The sequence below is a fragment of the Thamnophis sirtalis genome, unplaced genomic scaffold (genome assembly GCF_051295495.1).
Source record: "Thamnophis sirtalis isolate CommonGarterSnake01/CBP01778 unplaced genomic scaffold, rThaSir2_p1.2 scaffold_8, whole genome shotgun sequence".
Taxonomy (NCBI): Eukaryota; Metazoa; Chordata; class Lepidosauria; order Squamata; family Natricidae; genus Thamnophis; species Thamnophis sirtalis.
In genome coordinates, this window is record NW_028261388.1 from 59,491,442 (window position 1) to 59,511,214 (window position 19,773).

The window sequence follows — 19,773 nt, forward strand, 5'->3', positions numbered from 1 at the left end:
CAGCTAGCCACACCCTTGTTGGGAATCGAACCTGTGCTCTATTGCCTCTTAGGCAGATGTGTTAACCATTGAGCTACACAGCTCGACTCCATATATATATATATATATATCACCAAATCATTTGCAATCTTCACAAGAAAGAGGTTCTGTCCCCCCTCTCCCAGTGCCAATAAGGCTCTCAAAGGACAGCTGTGGTAAACACTTTGTGCCCTTGGCTCTTATTACTTTTAGTTACAGAGCTTTGAAGCACAGTGAGATCAAAGGAGAAACAGGAACAAATGCATAGCTTCAAAAAAACTCTAGCCTATAGCCTCCGAGCAGCAGAATTCAAGTATTTTTCTTTCACTTTCTTGTGTTGTCTCAGATGTGGGAGGGACAAAATTCGTAAATGGAGTTTAATAGCAAATAATAGATGATTTTTGTTAGTGTAGAGAGGGAGAATTTAATCCTTAAGTTGAAAAATAAAGCAAGAAAAAGTTGAAGATGAAAAACTGGTCCGTTCAGTTTAAGAAAAGGGGAGAGAGAAAAAAAGTTGCAAGCACTTCAATCCACAAAGTGTAATTACAAAAAGAAAAGCATACTAACCAAAACAATCCAATGGAGATCAATTCCGCCGCTTACTTCTTCTGCTTAAAGATTTAATTTAGCATTAAAAAAAAGTTCTTTTGAGCAGTCTTTTTCAAAATAGAAAGGTTTTACCAGATGATCACACTTTCTGTTTCCGTTTTTTTCCATTTTGGAGCCACCCTGGCTTCATCAGCCTTGGCTGGATTTTTTACCGCCGGCTTGAAGAACTCTTGCTTCTTTCAGGGATTTTACGATATCCCCGAGCTCAGCAAGACGTATTCTTCCTGTTCACCGTCTTTTTGGGACGGTTTAGGTCCGTTTGGACCACCCAGCGGCAAAAGTATTGGCTGCGGTCTCCGAGCTTTGAGACCACACGACCATATCGTCATGACGTTGGCTTCCCCCTCAAGCTAATGTGTTCTTTATTATCTTATATTTCACTTCAATTGAGGGGAATTTGCTGTGGAAGAAGATTGTGTTACTGATTATGAAATGGTAGCCTGCAATGAAAACTTGTTTCATGAAAATACTTTAAGCAGCACACCAGATTGAATTTCTAATTGCCAAAGGAGTTGCTGCAGTTGAAATTCACTGTGGAATTCATGTTGCTTATGGTGATGTTTATATTGAAATGTATATTGTGCATTGCTGGGCCAAAATGTAAAGATGCTGATCCAGTAAGAGCTGGTTTATGTGATCAAGACTAAAGTGGATGACCTGTAACACAGTAACAATTTTCATGTGAGAACAATTGGGGAAATGATTAACCACAGTTGGTGATCTTAAAGGGAAATTGTTGTCAAGTTTGGCATTTCATAAGAATGTTTATGTAAGGTGGCGTCCTCACATGTTAATTTCAAAAATGAAAATTTAAAGAGTTGATATTTGCCAGCACTGCTTGTTACACTACAAAAATGAAGGTGAGGATTTTTTTTTCATAGCATTGGGGTGGCCAGTGAAACATGGGGTCATCATTATGATGCAATAATGAACTGTTAGCCCCTGGAATATCATTGCAAGACTTTGCCTATGGGGGTGGGGTGGGGGGAGAATTCAGTTTCCTGGCTTTGGTAAGAAAACTCATGGTTGCACTTTTGTGGATGGAGATTGTGTTAGCCATTTCTTTGAATCTAACATCACTATCAACTCAGTGGTACATTGTAATATTCAAAATTTTGAAACAATGATTCAGCAGGTTTCAGAAGCAAAGAAGGAAAATTATGCTGCAATAAAATACGCCTTACAGTTATCAAGCCAACCAAGAGTCAATTGCAAAGTTGAATCTCATCATTTTACTCCATCTTCCATGCAGTTCTTACTTGGTATCATGCAATTACTACTTTTTCTGAACATGAAAGTATAGCTTTGCAGCTATATCTGACTCAGATGACAAAGTGAAGAGGACTTTCAGGACCTGATTGTATAGAGAAAATGAGCTTTAAGAAGCTTGCCAATCTTTGCCAGAAGTATATAGCAAATGGTTACAATTATATGGAGAAGTAAATACCGGCAACATTTTAAGGATTGTTTTCCCATTTGTTTATTAAAATACCCCTGTTTAGACTAAAGTTATGGATGGAGGCATTATTTTCCATTCAATTTTCATATGTAGAAATAGTGAAAGAAATGTTGGTAGCAAAATGACATTCCTTGAAAATACAATTGTATTGATGCTCATTAAACTAATTGTATTAAAATAGTTTTATTGAAAAAGGATTTATTTTGATTTTTTTTCTTATGATTGAAGCCTGCAGAGGTCCAAAGTTGCATTTAATCTTGAAATTTCTGTAATTAAAACTCCATCTCATCTCATGAATTCTCAATTCTTTAGCTTTTATAGAAACGGCTCTCCCCACACTTGTTATTTCTATTCTGGAGCCTTGCGGGCGATCTGAATGCTTACACATATTTGTAGACCTTCATTCTGGAATCTTTCAGTTAATGCTTTATGGAATTGGTAAGTAAATAAGAATCATTTAAGATTCACTTCTAATCATATTACGACTTGCAGAATTCAGTTGTTTTTCTATGGGCTGGAAATTAAAAGTAAAGTTTTTTTCATAAAAATTGCCAGTGTATTAAAAAGTGTTGTAAAGATCTATAGGTCATTGGGTCAGTTAGCCTGTAGTAACTTGGAAGCACAATGCAGTGAATATTGAAAAATTATTTGCCAGAGAAAATTATTATTATTGATACCAAAAGGAATGGGAAAAATTTTGTTTAACATATTTTACAAATGAAATGGCTTGGTCATGATCATAGTTTGGCATAATACATTGAACTTAATATAAGGCTTTTCCTCATAATATTTAAAATAATTTTCTTAAAAGTTATTCCTCAAAATAAAAAATACAAACTTACGAATACAATTCAAATTTATCTGTAAAAGTCTAAATAATAGACTAGTCTGTCTGTCTGTCTGTCTGTCTCTAATACATAGCCCATCTCACTATTGAAATGATTCTGAATGGTTTGTAGATTAAAAACAATACAATTCATACAAGGACAAGTTAAAAAAGTGGAGGGAGTACCAACAAGTCATCTGTTACCCCAATGATTGCATATTCTTGGTTAAAAGGTATGTCTTAATGCCTTTCCAGGAGGTTAGAAGGGTGGAATGTAGTCTCACCTCAGGGAGCACAATTACTACAACTTTCAACTTTATGTATGTGTGTGTGTGTGTGTGTGTGTGTATGTATGTGTGTGTGTGTATATATATATAATATTATTTTCCCAATTTGTGCTTCCCCCCCCCCCCATTTGTTGGAGTTCTTTTACCTTCACATATTTGCCTTTAAACAATTCTCTCCCTATGATTTATATGTCATATTCTGCATAAATATATTTAAACATCAATAATACTTCTTCATACAATGTATTTGTTGACCCTGTTGAATCATTAATATGCAATATTTTAGATATTACTCAATGTTCTACCATAATTCCAAATTCTCATTCTATAAACACCAATAAAACCAATTATTGATAAAGTTTGATCAGTTCCGGGATTATATCTCTAAGTCCCCTGAATTTATAGTCCTTGAAAGCTATAAATGTCAACATATTTTTATACACTGTTAATAATAATAATAATACATTTAAATATACCTAATCATAGTCTTCCGCCTCCTAGCCTTAGTATATTTGTGGTTATAATAAATTATATTATCTATCCATATGTGAGCTACTATTTTCCAAAATTATACTTTCTACTTTTTCTATTAATTTTTAATACAGTCACCATATTAACAAGCTATTTTATCTCTATCCATCATCTCCTAGCCTGTTTAGAATTTTATTTATTGACTTTTTTGATGACTTTTTAATATTTCTCTCTCGGGATCCTATATTTCTTTCTAAGTTCTAAGTTTGTAAGTTCCCTCTGCCTTACCCCTTGTCTCCTTCTGCATTTGGATACCTATCTGTTGTGGCCCAGCAGGAGCCGTTGGAGCTGCCACCAGACTCCGACAGCGAGGGTCCCTATGAGTCAGCTTTGGAGGATGTGGAGGACCCTGGATAGGGTTCCAACTCCAAGCAGGGCGCAGAGAGACTGGTTGGCCACCAGGAGGCGCCTGAGCCTTGGACCAGTGGGGAGGAGACAAGGGAGAGTGAGCCGGATGCCAGTAGTGAGTTATTCCTGGATGCCTGGCATCGTACTAGGCGTCAGGAACAGTTGTGCAGTTACAGGAGGTAATTGCTCTGAGCTGGTGGTCATTGGGCTCCTCTCCAGTCTATAAAAAGACTCGTTGTGCACACACCCTTCTTTGCAGAAGTCAATGCAGGATTGAATGTCGGAGGACATTACTGTGAGTTTGGCAGGCTGGATTGCTGCCAAGCCTTATCTGTGTTTATTGCTGCCCAAGCTTCTCTGTGCCTGTTTGCTGCCAAGGACCTGTCTGTTAATTAAATGCCGTAACTTATCTTTGGCTCGGAGTGTGCTTGGGTGTGGAACGAGTGGGGTCAGAACACCTATCCATAACCCTTTGATTATTTTTGGAAAATCTTCCTTTTTTCCCCTCTGTTCTATTGTAAACTTAAGGAATTATCTACAGTATTTGATTCTTAGTACATTACTATCTCTTCAGTGTTTTTATCTTCTTGTAACTTGTTTTTATTTGTTTCCTCCACCACTCCTTCAAATTTCTCATCTGTTTTCTGAATATTATGTTCATCTTTTCCCACTGTTTGTTGAGGATCTTTTACAATCACATCTTTTATCTTTGAACTATCCCATCATCGCCTTATGATTTTTTGTCACATTTTCATAAATACTTTTAAGCATCACTAACATTTCTTCAGAGAACATTATTGTCTCCTGTTCGGTCATTTTGTGCCAGTTTAATATATTACAAATTACTCAATACCTGTAATATTACAGTATCCTAATATCTAAAAACTCAAAAGAAGTCAATTATTAATAAAATTTAGTCAATCATAGAATTATTCCTTTAAGTCCCCTAAATTTCTATTCCTTAAAAGCTATAAATTGATAATTTACAGTCTTTAAAATTTTCCAATTTACATCTTCCCAATTATCCAAATTTAAAAGTCTTATTTGTTTTTTTTCCCTTCTTTTTTTCGCTTCTATCACCTTTCTTCTTTTACCTCATAATATATTCTATCAAGTAGCATTAGTAATCCAAATCCAAATCAGCCCACCAAGTTTCCTCAAGTCTTTCAAATTCACCTTCTAGTAAACAATTTCAGTAGGGTTTTAGTTATTTTCCTGTGCGCTGTTTGGAGAATCCAAGCATGGTATCAGTATTGACTTCATTTAGTAATCAGGAAAGAAAACCACTGGACTCCATTTGAATTGAAATCAAGTGTACTTTTACTAATTATAAATGAACAGTTGCAAAGCAAAGCTGAGTCTGGTTAATTAGGTGCGAAAGCAGATAATATCAAGTACAATTCAAGCCCCTCTCCTTGGCACCCCTGAACATAGTCCAATTATAATGCACACAACTGTCAGGTGGGAGATAACTTCAAAAAGTCTCATCAGGATGGAATGCCGGACAGTTAGCCTTGGCAGGAAACTCCCTTCTTCCACATGCGCATTAAGGTGGTCAGATCAGCGACTAGAAACTTCCTCCAGCACATAATGATTCCCCTCCCAGATACCATGCCCCCCCCTCCCCGTTTCAATGACAGCCGAAGCAGCAGCAAAGCAGAGGCTGACATCCGGCCCTCCTCCAGAAAAGGGTGATCAGACCTGCAGAAATGAAAAGAACACAAACAAACAGACAGACAAGACATGAAAAAGGGAAAGGGGAAGGGAAGAAGAAAAAGGAAAAGGAAAATTAGGAAAATGTCCAAAATCAGGGCTTGTCAGGATAAGCAGAGTAGAACTTGTGGAGCAGATGAGGCGCTCGAACATGGGACCCATCAACCCATTCAGTGTGAGAAGGTGGGAAATGCTTCCAAGCCTCCAGGTACTGGACACGGTTCCGGCGCTTACGAGAGTCTAAAATCTCACGGACTTCGAAATGTTGCTCACCCTCAACCAAAAGCGGAGCGGGCGGAGGAGGGAGAGGCGACCTCAACGACGAAGCGCAGACAGGCTTCAGGAGGTTAACATGGAAAACAGGGTAAACCCGGTTTAGGTGCTTAGGCAGCTGGAGCCGGACAGAAACAGGGTTGATGATTTTGACAACGGGAAATGGGCCAACATACTTGGGCCCCAATTTTTTCGATTGCTGGGGTGTTTGAAGAAATCTAGTGGACAAATACACCTGATCACCAACCTTGTACTCATAAGGTTTAGTCCGTTTCTTGTCAGCCTGTTTCTTAGGAGCGCGGTGCACAGCATCTAGAGTCCGCAGAGCCAAAGGCCAAATGCGCCGAAGGCGGTCACTCCACTCGGACAGCGACAATATTTGGGGCTGTTCATGGGGAACCTCAGGAATGGGCACAAAGTCCTGGCCAAACACCACATGGAAAGGGGTGAAACCAGTGCTGCTATGCACGGAATTGTTGTAAGCCACCTCCGCATGCGAAAACAAATCCACCCAATCATCTTGCTGGTAGTTGATGAAACAATGTAAATATTGTTCTAGTACAGAATTAGTCCTCTCACAAGCCCCATTAGTCTGAGGGTGGTGGAGTTGGAGTTTATTCAATTTGTAGGCCGCCCTATTCCCCGAAGGGACTCAGGTCTGGTGGGCGGAGCTTAATCCCTGGGCGGAGCCAATCCACTTCAGAAACTCCTTCCAGAAAACGGAGGTGAACTGCACACCTCTGTCCAATATGATGCGGTCGGGCACTCCATGTAAGCAGTAAATATGGGAGATGAACATCTTAGCAAGAGACTTAGCAGAAGGAATCTTGGAGCAAGGGATGAAATGAACCTGCTTGGAGAACAAGTCAGTAACAACCCAGATAAGAGTGTGTCCCTGACTCTCAGGAAGTTCGACAATGAAATCCATAGAGCTCTCCTTCCAAGGGGCCATTGGGCGAGCTACTGCCTGGAGCAACCCCTGCAGCTTTCCCGGCGGCCGTTTAGCAGCAGCACAAACGGGACAACTGGCAACATATTTTTCAATGTCCTTTTTCAAAGAGGGCCACCAAAACTGTCGCTTGACGAGGTGGAGCGTCTTGACGAAACAAAGTGCCCCGCCATTCGGGAATCATGAGTCTAAGAGACGCAGGAACGTATAGTTTCATCCCAATCCAAGGCAATTCATCTTTCATACTGCATTCATTCATGTGCTGCCAGAACCAATCATCATCAGCGAGGGCTTTTTTCAGGTTGGAAAGAAAGTCCTGAGACATCTCTACCTTAGAACGTGCTTGACTCCTAGTAACAACAGGAGCAGTGAGGCTCGTCATGACAGGCTGGACCACACTGAGCTTAGAGCAGTTGTATTGAGGAAGTCTGGATAAAGCATCAGCCATAAAATTCTTTCCCCCTGGAATGTATTTCAAGGTAAAATTAAATCTATTGAAATGCTGAGCCCAGCGTATCTGTTTAGGAGAAAGTTTTCTGGGCGTTCTCAAAGCTTCCAAATTCTTATGGTCAGTCCACACTTCGAAAGGGTGCTTGGTGCCTTCTAGAAAATGGCGCCATGTGGCCAAAGCCCAGCGAACAGCAAATGCTTCTGTCTCCCAAATGGCCCAACGTCTTTCCGTGTCAGTTAGTTTGCGAGAGGTGTATGCACAGGGTTGTAAATTACCTTGACTATTAGCTTGAAGCAGCACAGCCGCCACAGCCACGTCACTGGCGTCAGCTTGAACCACAAAAGATGCGTCCATGTCCGGGTGTTTGAGGACTGGTTCTTCCGCAAAAAGTCACTTTAACTTCTCAAAGGCAGCTTGGCATTCCATGGACCAATCCAGCGGCTTGCTAGGCTTGGGTTTCGCCCCACCTTTAGACTTCAGAAGGTTAGTTATGGGAAGAGCAATCTTAGCAAAAGAGGGGATGAACTGGCGATAGAAATTAGCAAAACCCAAAAATTTTTGCAATTGCCTGCGTGTACGAGGGGCCTCCCACTCGGTGACCGCTTTTACCGTAGCGGGGTCCATTTCAATGCCCTCGTGGGAGATGCGATAGCCCAGGTAGTCAACCTTCTGCTGATGGAATTCACACTTGGACAATTTGGCGTAAAGTTCAGCTGCCCGAAGTTTCTTCAGCACAGTACGAACCAGCTTCACGTGTTCTTCACGTGTTTCCGTGTAAATAAGGATATCATCTAAATATACGATAACGCCCTTGTAAAGATGGTCATGTAAAACCTCACTAATTAGTTGCATGAAGACCGCTGGCGCCCCCTGTAGGCCAAATGGCATCACACGAAATTGGAAACAGCCAAGGGGACAGTTGAAAGCAGTTTTCCATTCGTCTCCCTCTTTAATTCTGACTCTATAATATGCCTCCCTTAAGTCCAACTTTGTGAAAATGCGGCCCTTCCCCAGTTGGGCCAACATGTCCTTCATCAGTGGCAATGGATAGAGGTTCTGAGATGATATCGCATTCAGGTTTTTGAAATTAACACATAATCTCAGGGAGCCATCTTTCTTCTCTCTGAATAGTACAGGAGCTGCTACCTTGGGTCTCGCCGGTTTAATGAACCCCCTCTCCAAGTTCTTATTGATGAATTTCCTCATTTCCTCCATTTCCCTAGGGGACATTGAATATATCTGGGGCTTTGGAAGCTTCACCCCAGGTAAAATATCAATGGTGCAATCTGTGGGTCTGTGGGGGGGGGTAATTTATCAGAAGATTTTTCACTAACCTCCCCCCCCCTGAGATCCCAATACTCCTTTGGAATTCTTTCCTCCCCTTTGATTCTCTCCTGCCCCCTGGCTGCCAATGTGGGGCTAGTAGAGGCAGAATCTGGCGTCTCAACCTTCCATTCAGGGGGTATGTTTGTGCAAATTCGTAACCAAACATCTCTCCAGTTAATGCGGGGGTTCCATCTACAAAGCCAGGGGAGTCCCAAAATAAGGGGCCGGTCCATCCCAGGTGCCACAATAAAAGTTATTAATTCCCGATGGGTCCCCATTGTCATCTCTATGGGTTCAGTAGAAAAATGAGCAGGGCCGCCTCCCGCAATAGAACCATCAATTTGATAAAAAACAATAGGGGTTTTCAAAGTCCTCAATTTTAAGCCTAGTTTCTCCACCATTTCAGGGCTTATCATGCAGCCTGAATCAAGGAGAGCTAAAAGTTTCTCAGTTGCGCCAGAAGATGGCACTCTCATCTCAATTGGGATAAGCATGGGGCCCGTTCTGGAACTTACCCAGCGATGAGACTCTTCCTCATCCGATTCGTCAGATGAGCTGGGGCTCACACCTCCCTCCTCCTCCAGCTGGAAGTGCTGGGGAACATTGTCAGCAGCGAATGCAGCCTTCCTTCTTTTGCCTGGAGTTTTCACTGCTTTTCCCTCTCTCCGGAGGGGGGGTGTGGTTGGGCGGGCTGAGCCAATTTTACGCGGCAATTCGCAGCGCGATGGCCTTCCTTCCCACAGCGGAAACAAGTGAAAGGCTTGGCTTTGCCTGCGAAACCTCCTCTGCCCTCACTCCTGGGGCGGGAGGGTTTTTTTGGGATTGCTGGGGGGGGGGATTTCTCCACATCTCCCTCTTTCATGCATTGAAGCCTGGCTAAATCCAACTCCACATCAGCAGCGTGCTCATACCAAACGGTTAAACGACGGGGAAGGCATCTGTTTACGCACTGTTGGTATATTTTTTCATTCAATCCCTCAGCAAACTGATCCAGCAAAGCCTCTTCCGATCACCCCCTCATATAAACTGACCACTCCTGAAATTCCTGGACATAATCTGGCACAGTTTTGTTTCCCTGCTTCAGAGCCATAAATTTCAGACGCCCGCGTCATTCGGTCAAAGGGTCATCGAACCTCCTTCACAAGGCTGCCATGAATTCATTAAAATTCCTCAGGAGAGGGGAATTGCATTTGTGTAGGCCGACCATCCATTTGGCTGCCTTCTTCTCTAAGGCCATCAACACCATCCTCACTTTCATTTCATCTGTCTCTAAAACAGGTCCATAGATTTCCATATAATTCCAGACCTGAATTATAAACAACCCAAGGCTTTTGGGATCTCCATCATATTTTACGGTTAAGGGAGGGACTTTTGCCATTCGGCGTCGCCTGCCCCCCCCCCGCTCTTTGAACGGCTCTAGCTGGACGGGGGGCGGCTGGTTCTGGGTTTTCTTGCGCACAACCCCCCTCGGACCCTTCACTCTCCCTTAAAGTATGCATTGAGTACCTTTGTTCAAATTCCTCTGTCGGCTCCCTTTCCACTGCTCTCTCATGATTTCTGCGTTCAGTCCATGCTTCTTCGAGAAGTCTCATGGCATGGGAAAGCTTGTACTCTTCTTCTCCAGTGTCACCCCAATCAGCTGATTTTTTCTTTGGCCTCCTTCTCATAACCCCGGCATCCAATTCCTCAGGCTCCTCTTTTTGTCCCACACCCCAAGTCCATCTGGGACGAACGGCAGGTTCTTCCACTCTTAGTTCGGCCAGACTTTCAGTTAAAGATGGTCCCGCCACTGCCCCCTCCTCTTCCTCCTGGTCACTTACATGCAAAGACATTTCTTTTCTTCTTGTGAGGACACCCCCCTCGGTAGTTTTTAGCTCCGGGTTGGGTGCGCGAACAGAGTCAGCTTAATGTCAGCGTTGACTTCATTTAATAATCAGGAAAGAAAACCATGGACTCCATTTGAATTGAAATCAAGTGTACTTTTACTAATTATAAATGAACAGTTGCAAAGCAAAGCTGAGTCTGGTTAATTAGGTGCGAAAGCGGATAATATCAAGTACAATTCAATCCCCTCCCCTTGGCACCCCTGAACATAGTCCAATTATAATGCACCCAACTGTCAGGTGGGAGATAACTTCAAAAAGTCTCATCAGGATGGAATGCCGGACAGTTAGTCTTGGCGGGAAACTCCCTTCCACATGCGCAGTAAGGTGGTCAGATCAGCGACTAGAAACTTCCTCCAGCACATAATGATTCCCCTCCCAGATACCATGCCCCCCCTCCCCGTTTCAATGACAGCCGAAGCAGCAGCAAAGCAGAGGCTGATACATGGGTTAACTTTGTCCGTTTGCCCAGAAACTGAGTTAGAAAAAAGTCTTGACTATGCCTCCTTTGCTCGACAGAGCTCAGGTTTTTTTTAACCCAGTCCAGCCTAGAGACGCAAATAATTTTTCTCCAGCTCAGTCTAAACAGTTCTCCAATTTTAATTATTTTATTGTTTTATACTAATTTGTTCCCAGTTCAGCACCTTTGGCTTCAGACTTTCAAATTCTTTCCTTAGCTGCAGGTGTGTGTACTGGTTTCCCCTAGCCGCCGGCTAGAACCGCTAACACCAGATAGTTTAAAAAAGGATTTTTATATTTTTTTCTTTATGGTTAAGTAACTCAGCAGCTGGAGATATTGCCCGATCACTTGGACTAGCCTCCCATAGCCGCGATTTTTCTTTTTAGCGCTTAGAGAGCCAGTACACTGCTCTTGCATCATTTTAGGCATTTCAAAATCGCAGTGGTTAATTTTGGGCGCTAGGAGAGCTGGTACACCGCTCTCGCGCCATTTTAATCATTTGAAACTCACACTTTCCTTTTTTGGTGCAAGTACTGCCAGTTCACTGTTTGTGTACCATTTTGGATAATTTGAAAGTCACAACGGTTATTTTTTAGCGCCAGGAGAGCTGGTACGCTACTCTTGTGCCATTTCGGAGCTTGCTTAGCTGCAGTGAGGTCGGAAAGCCAGGGCTTCATCGACGCGGGGGGGGGGGAGGTTTGCAGCTCTCTGGTCATTTGATCGTGTTTCAGGCTGGAATATTTGCTGTGGCCTCGGCCCTTGGAGGGGTTTTGTTGGACTTCTTGCCGTCCACCTGGCAGCGCCTGCCCATTTGCTCCTTGCTTAGGGGTGCCATCACAGTGAATGCATGGACCTTCTGCACTTCAGAGGCCTGTTTCTTTACCCTTTGTTCTCAAACCTACTTTGAGGGGTTTCTTACCCAAATAGCCAAGCAGGCTCCAGCATGGCAGATCATCTATCTCTGGCAGAAGCACTGAGGCAGACACCTTCCCCAGGCCACAACCACCCTTAGAGGCATCTAGTGCCCAAGTGAGTAGACCCACCATGAGGGGCACTTCTAGTAGATCTAGGGCCAACGGCTCCATGGTTCAGTCCACATCTGAAGCCACTGACAAAGATGCTAAGTGGAGACAGAGGGTAATGGAGAAGCAATTTTTCAAGGCTACCAGAAGGGCAGAGGCCAACAGATCCCTACCACCATTGGCATTGGAGACTCTCTCCCCTCATTCACAGCTTGGCTTTCCTCCTGCTCTAGAGGCGACCCAAACCTGATCCCCTGATATTACCCTTCTGCAGGACCTTTCAGCAGAGGATGTTGGAATGGGCCCATTCCCCCATCTTGCTTATCAGTGGGAGGCTTAGCATCCTGCCCAATGACCAGGCATTCGATGCCAAAGGCTATCTTCACTCCAATAGTGGCAGGGCTCCACCCTGAGGAAGGCCAATCTCTGAGTCTCCCTCTGGAAATTCGTGCATTAATTTCTGCAGCTATCTCCTAGGGGGTTGAATCGAAATTACAGCAAAGGGGTCAATCTTCTATGCCTCTGGCCATGGCCAAGGCCTTTTCAGCGCCTATACAGGATCTTCCTTTGCCACTTCCTTCCCTCCGCAGTGAGGATTCACTTGCTGGCAAGACGATCTAGGTGAACAGGATTTGTCGGAGGAGGAAGGGCTGCTGCTTGACAGACCCGCCTTCTCTGGACTCTTCCAGTCTGCATTGTTTAAGTCTCTTTTATACAAGGTCAAAACCATGGTGATATATGGGAGGTATTGAAACTCCAGCTAAGGCTTCGTTGGGTTTGGATCTGACAGAACTCCTCTTTTCAGAACAAGTCCCTGAACAGAAAGTTATACCATTTCCAAAGCTGTTCCTGGACATTGTCCAGAGATAGAGGACTCAGCCTGGTTCCATCCCTCCCCTTAGCAATAATGACTGAAAACTTTACAGCTCCGGTCCGGACCTGGAGGGACTCCTGCAGATCTTGACTGTAGTTCCTCCAATAGCTTCCCTGGCTTCACTTGCCATTGTACCACCTGATGTATCAGAGGGACTAAATGCAGAAGATCGCAAGGCAGAGATGACACTCTGCAAGACACATCAGGTGGCCGCCTGGGTGCTTCGAGCGGCTACAGCTGTGTCCTTTTTTAATAGCACTTTCCTTGTTTGGCTTAGACAATTGCAGGCCAGACTATCACCTGAGGATCTGCGGCTGCACCAGAACACAAACAAGCTGGAAGCAGCCGTGGAATTCTCCTGTGACGCAACTCTTAATGCAGCCAAGTTTGCATCTAGGGCCATGGTGTCTAATGTGACGTCCCGACGCCTCCTTTGGCTTTGCCACTGGCAGGCGGACATGCCAAAATGGAGCCTGGCCTCTGCGCCCTTCAAGGGTGATAGAATAGAGACAGAACTAAAAAATTGCGGTGTGTAATGATGTATAACTATTCAATATTATGATGAGAATAGCTGGGAATTGTAACCAGGTCCACGTTTTGGCCAAAAGTAAGGGGGGGGGTGTTAAAAATATAATTGCTATATATGTATATTGTTTGTTTTTCTTTCAAAAAGAAGGAGGAGGATATATGTTAAAATCAAAGATGTTTATTGAAATGAAATTATAAATACCATCAAGATAAAATGGAGCCTGCTCAGAGGCTGAAATAAACCAAGTAAATGAAATGAGAAGAGAGGAGAGAGGTAAAGGGAGGAAGAGAGGATTATGAGAGAGGGCTGGAGGGGGAGAGGAGGAGAGAAGGAAAGAGTGGAAAGGGGAGAGAGGAGAAGGAGAGAGGAAGGGGAAGTAGAGAAGAGAAGGACGACAGGGAAGAAAGGAGGTAGGGAGAAGGAGGAGAGAGGGAGAAGAAAGTGATGGATAGGGTACAAATGTGGTATATGGAGAGCAGAAGAGCCAATAATCAATCTTGGGGGTTGATGGTAAGACAAATTGACATAAATATTTAATAATACAAAATAATGTTGGTTATGTAACAGTATACATGTGGTTATTTGTATGAAAATGAAAAAATAAAAAAAACTTTAAAAAAATATGCCTCAGCCAGGGAGCTCTGTTCCATCCGGAGCCCCGTTGCTTCAATTGACCATCTGGCACTTGAAAGGGATATCTTGTGTGACAATTTATCCGGGAAGGTCATCCAAACAATTCAGGTGGCCAGAAGGCCTTCCACCTTACGTGTATACAATGCCACCTGGACTGCCTTTTGCAGATGGTGCCGCATTGGACATATCATTCCCATGACTGTTTCGATTCCACAGGTTTTGGACTTTCTGTAGAGTGGGTTGCACAGGGGCCTGACCCCCAACACCCTTCATCAACAGGTGACTGCTTTATCAACGCTTCTTCCGGGTGGAGATAGCTGTACCCTTGCTCATCATCCAAGGGTGTGTAGCTTCCTGAAAGGGGCATCGAACCTCAGGCCACCCGTAATGCATCACTAACCCACTATCCATTGTGACTCTTAAGGTTGTCTTCCTCGTGGCCATTACCTCGGCCAGAAGGATCTCGGAGCTAGTGGCCCTCTCGGTCTGCGGGGACCACTCCATCCTGATAGAGTTGTCCTACGGTTAGACTCTTCCTTTCTACCTAAAGTTAACTCATAGTTTCATAGGGCCCAGGAGATTATCCTCCCAGATTCCTGTCCACAGCCCACACAACCTCTAGAGAGGAAGTGGCACCATCTCGATGTAAGAAAGGCTCTCAAATACGAACAGTTTCCTTCAGGAAGATGGAATCCCTGTTTTCAACCAGCCTCCATGGGACAGAAGATGACTCCAGCCACCGTGGGTTGATGGTTGAAGGCTTGCATAGCCAAGGCCTTTGAAATCCAGGCCAGATCATTGCCCAGGCGTATCACGGCTCAGTCCACCAGGACCACTACCACAACCACTGCTTGGGTGACACAAGCTTCAGTTGAAGAAATTTGCAGGGCGACAACATGGTTTTTCCCATCGCCCTTTGTCAGGCATTATAAACTGGACATTTTGGCCTTGGCCAAGGCATCCTTCGGGTGGCAGAGGGTTCATTCAGACTCGAGGACGCTAGAGCAGTCTATTTCCCGCCTTTGAGACACTATGCTTGGGCATATCCCATGCTTGGATTCTCCAAGCAGCACACAGAAAAAAGATTGGCTTACCTGAATGGTCATTCTATGTGTGCTGTGGGAGAATCCAACCCTGCCCTTGTGACCAATCCAGTCCAGGATCAGAACACGACTTAACATCACAGTTTCCATATCAACAGGACTTACTTTCATATTTCCATCTCTTGGACTGGCTGCGTCTTCATTTTAAAAAATCTAGCTCTGTCAAGCGTAGGAGGCATGGTCAAGACTTTTTTCTAACTCAGTCTCTGGGCAAATGGACAAAGTTAACCCATGCTTGGATTTTCCCGCAGTGCACATAGAAAGACCATTCAGGTAGGCCAACGGTCTTTTGCAATTCAATTTGTCTTAGAGATTTTCAAAAAGCTTGCAAGACATTTTCAAACATCTAAATCGCCTACTGAATTAGAATCAAGGTCAAGTGGCCTTCCAGATGTTATTTACTTTCACTTTTTTTCTTTGTGTATCCTAAACAATCCGCCTTCCCACACTGCAGTAATCTTCTTTCTCCAGTAGATGGCTCTCCTGCTCCAAATCCATTAAACAGTGTGTGAAAAACAACAGTTGATTGTCAACTGATCAGGGGAGGTTATAAATAAATAAATAAATAAAAAGTTTTTCCCACAAATCACTTTTCAAATTATTGTTACATCTTTTCCAAGCTTTCTATATTTTAAAGTTTCTATTAGATATTTTTTTCACATCTGGGTCTTTAATCTTTCTCCATGTATCCAATCGTCATTTTCTTAACATTTAGAGATTATTTTTTAAAATTTTTACTTGTGTTAGGTCTCTAGAATAAAAGTTAGAAGTTGTCTCACCCAGTTTCAATGTTTTGTCCATGAACCGCTAACAAACAAATCTTATTGTCCTAGTTGTCACAGCTTGTGACTTGCCAAAAATGGCCGTCGTCCCTGCTGTCCATTTGGACAGCTTTCTTCAGACCTAACAAGGAAATTGCGGTTTCCTTGTGGTCGATGAATCACTTCTCCTTCCTTCACCACCTCTCCAGGGCAACTTTAACCCATTAGGGTCTCCCAGCAAGCAGATATCAGTTGGTTTTCATGGAACTTGGCAGAGCTCCGCTATTTCCAGCTGTTGCCGCAACACCAACCAGTTCTCCACAATTACTACAACTTAAACGAGAAACTGAATCTTGGTTTTGGAAGTATATTGCCTGCTCTTTCCTGTCTGTCTAAAAAAATAACCATTCAAAACATGAAATGTGTCAGATCTTAACAATTCAGCTTTTAGAACTTAGCAGGCACACAAATTTCCAGGATCGAATAATCATCCTTTTTGTGATGTAGATAGTCCTTGACTTATAACTGTAATGGAGCTTGGGATTTCCATCATGAGCAATCTCATTGTCAACTTTGAACTGAATCTGGCTGCAACCATCTTTCTATACCTCAGTTGCGACACGGGGGGAAGGAGGTTGGAATGCATTACTAGACAGAACAAAGAGCTTTCTCGTGAGAACCAAGGTCACCTCTACTGGCAACAGCTAAAGTTGGGGAAGGAGTGCCTGAAGAGCCCACCAATTAACCCAATTGACCAACGTGACCTGTGACACTTGGGGATGGAGTTATTTCCTAGTTTAATTATACTGTAACCGCGGAAAAGGTTTAGATTTGGTTTTCCATTGAAGCTGTGTCAATATGATGTACTCATTAAAGAAGACCTTTGAGAAGGAGCCAAGTCTGATTTGCTTGTGTTCGCTAGTCGGAGACTTGGCACTGATTTTGTGATATTTTTTTAGTGATTAAAAGCAGTGGTCTTAAAATGAATCCATTGTCTACAATAGTTATTTTCCCTCAGGAACTGAAAGGAAACACCCATTTCAAGCAAAAAAAATGTCCTAAATCACTGCAGGATGCTGCAAATGGTCATAAATGTGGGCCAGTTGCAGAGAACCCAAAATACAATCAGATAACTTCAGAGCGGGGGCAGTCAGCAGAACTTTGAATTGTGTCTTTTGGGGTTATCTGTCTTTTGAGGACCCTGTTTTACTTAACCAGTTGCTAAACTAATTCTAAATTTAAGGGATATTACTTGCCCTTTTGTAATACAGTACAAGATACCTAAATTATTGTTGATATTGTTAATAATAATAATAATAATCATCATCATCATCACTGGAATTGGCACAAACCAGCAGTGGTAATCCCAGTGGTAATTGGCACACTGGGTGCTATTCCCAAAGCACTGGAATTACATTTAAAATAGTTAAAAATTGACAAAATCACCATCAGTCAAATGCAAAAAGCCGCACTGCTTGGATCTGCACGCATATTACGAAAATACCTTACGACGTCCTAGGCCCCTGGGTGGGGCCCGTCTAGTAACCAATGCCAAATCTGGCGAAACAACTGGCCGCTGTGATACAATTGTATAATAATAATAATAATCACTGGATCCTCAGTGATTAATAAAGCATCTGAATCAATCAAAAACCTTTTCTTGTAGATCCCCATTCACATAATAACTTTATTAGCCAAGTGGTGATTTAGATAAATTATAGTAACTAACTGGTTCTTAAATCCTATTTTAAAAATTATTGAAGAAGATGGAAGATTGAAGAACAGGGAACACTGTGTTCTGCACAGCAATCAGTGAGAAGTCCTCGCAGTTATTAAAGTTTTGAAATACTGGACCATGGGTTATTAGCAAAATAATTCTTTCTTCCCAGTGTTTTAAAATCTGTTAGTAGATTTTATGGTTGGTACACATTGAGAAGCTCATAGAGTAGAGTGGAAGATCAATTATGCTGGATATTGGATAGAGTCTATTGAATTGGATTACAGCCAGATTTAGTGATCCTTATTACTTTTTCTGATGTAAATGAGAATTAAAGTAGTTCTAATTCATTTTCCATGGGTCAATTTGAAGCATAATAATATCTAATTCTAACTTTCTGACAATACATGGCTTGGGATCAGGTTACCTGCAGGATTACCTTTTTCCAAGAGTATCTTCTTGTCAATCTTGAGCCTGAAGAATAGGCATGCTGCAGATCCCATCAGGCAAAGAGCTTCCTGCCAGAGACTGGAAGATGGACTTTTTCCACAATGACCCCTGCTCTACTAAGTACCCTCCCTTTGGAGAGCAGAATGACCCCAACCTTATTAGTCTTTTGTAAGGCCCTAAAAACCTGGCTGTGTTTCCAAGCCTGGGGTGCTGAAATGTGTCAAGGGCCCTGTTTCCTGGCTGTATTGCTAACTGGTCAAGTATCTTGGCTGATATATTTTGAATATTTTTGATCAATTTTATTTGTTTTAGAATGTTTTAATGTCTTAATTGTGTATTTTTTAAAGCCACCCAGAATCATAGACTGAGAAGGATGGCTACAGAAGTTGAATATCAATTTACTTCATATAAAATAGATGGATGCAAAACTTTTGATTAAGAACTACACAGGATCTGTGTGTTATATTTTGTGATATTCTAGGAGTTTGAATACAACACAAATGAAACTGAATCATATTTTGTTTTAATTAGATCCTAATAAAGATAGAATGTAATTGATATTTTTACTCCCATATAGCTATCCTTGAGTGGGATTGGGGTGCGAGGAGGCTTTAAGGAGGTCCATACAATCCTAACGGTATAGAATCCCAATACAGTTTACAAAGAAATAGCCTTCACTGATTTCTGTGTCAAATGTTGTCTCCTGTGATAAGAGTGACCATGTCATGGTGCTCCTCTCTAGTAACATTCAGATTGGATTCCAGGAGATGCTGTTAATTCAGAGGCTTTCAATACATGACAATTTTGTCTATGTAAAACAAGGCTACTATAGACCTTAAAGTACAGGCTTCTTCTTTACTCCCACCCAGTGCAACATTCTATATTTTAACATCCTCAATACATTTGAAGGAGTGCTGCTTCTTGCATTTATTAAATCTTCATAAGAGAACTTTCTTCATGTACAATCCAGTAGGAAAAATCACTATTAATTTACCAAAGAAAGGCTTTTCTATATGACATTTCTCATTATTGTCACAAACATACTGTAATGATTGAATTTAATAAATTGAATTACTTTGAATAGTTTTTATATTACTACTATTGTTTGATTAAAAAGTATTTGTCTTTTTATAATATATGTGTTACTCTGGAATCCCTTCTGTATGGAGATTGATTTAGCACGAACGTATACATATCAAACGTTTGCCCCAAACCCTCCCCCTAGTTATACCAACCCAATGTCCAATCTCCAGCTCCCAAAGATGTCATGTGGGGTGCATCTTCAGGTGGCTTCATTCAATTGGTATGCAGAGACAGTTGACTGTGGCCAGGTTCAAACACAAGCCATCAGCATGTGCAGAAGATTGTGAAAACAAAGCTCCCTAACAATATCTCCTCCGGTACCTAGTAATTCCCTTCCCAAATACTATTAGCCCCCACCCTCCACGTTACTATGGCAACCGATAGCAAGCAAGCAAAGTAGAGGCTGACAGGTTGTTTAAAATAAAAGAATCAACAGAAATCTATTTTGACTACAATCCTGTATTTTAT

At 42.4% G+C, this 19,773-nt stretch overlaps 1 protein-coding gene across 3 annotated transcripts in view; it reads left to right on the forward strand.

Annotated features, from left to right (window-relative positions):
- The window catches only part of MED14 (mediator complex subunit 14), a 174,422-nt gene that overhangs the window by 41,167 nt on the left and 113,482 nt on the right, over positions 1-19,773 (forward strand). For all 3 annotated transcript variants that reach the window (XM_087721772.1, XM_087721773.1, XM_087721774.1), the window contains exon 11: positions 2,399-2,524. In XM_087721772.1, coding sequence (XP_087577898.1) covers positions 2,399-2,524 — 126 coding nt within the window. The remainder of the gene's footprint in view (positions 1-2,398; positions 2,525-19,773) is intronic.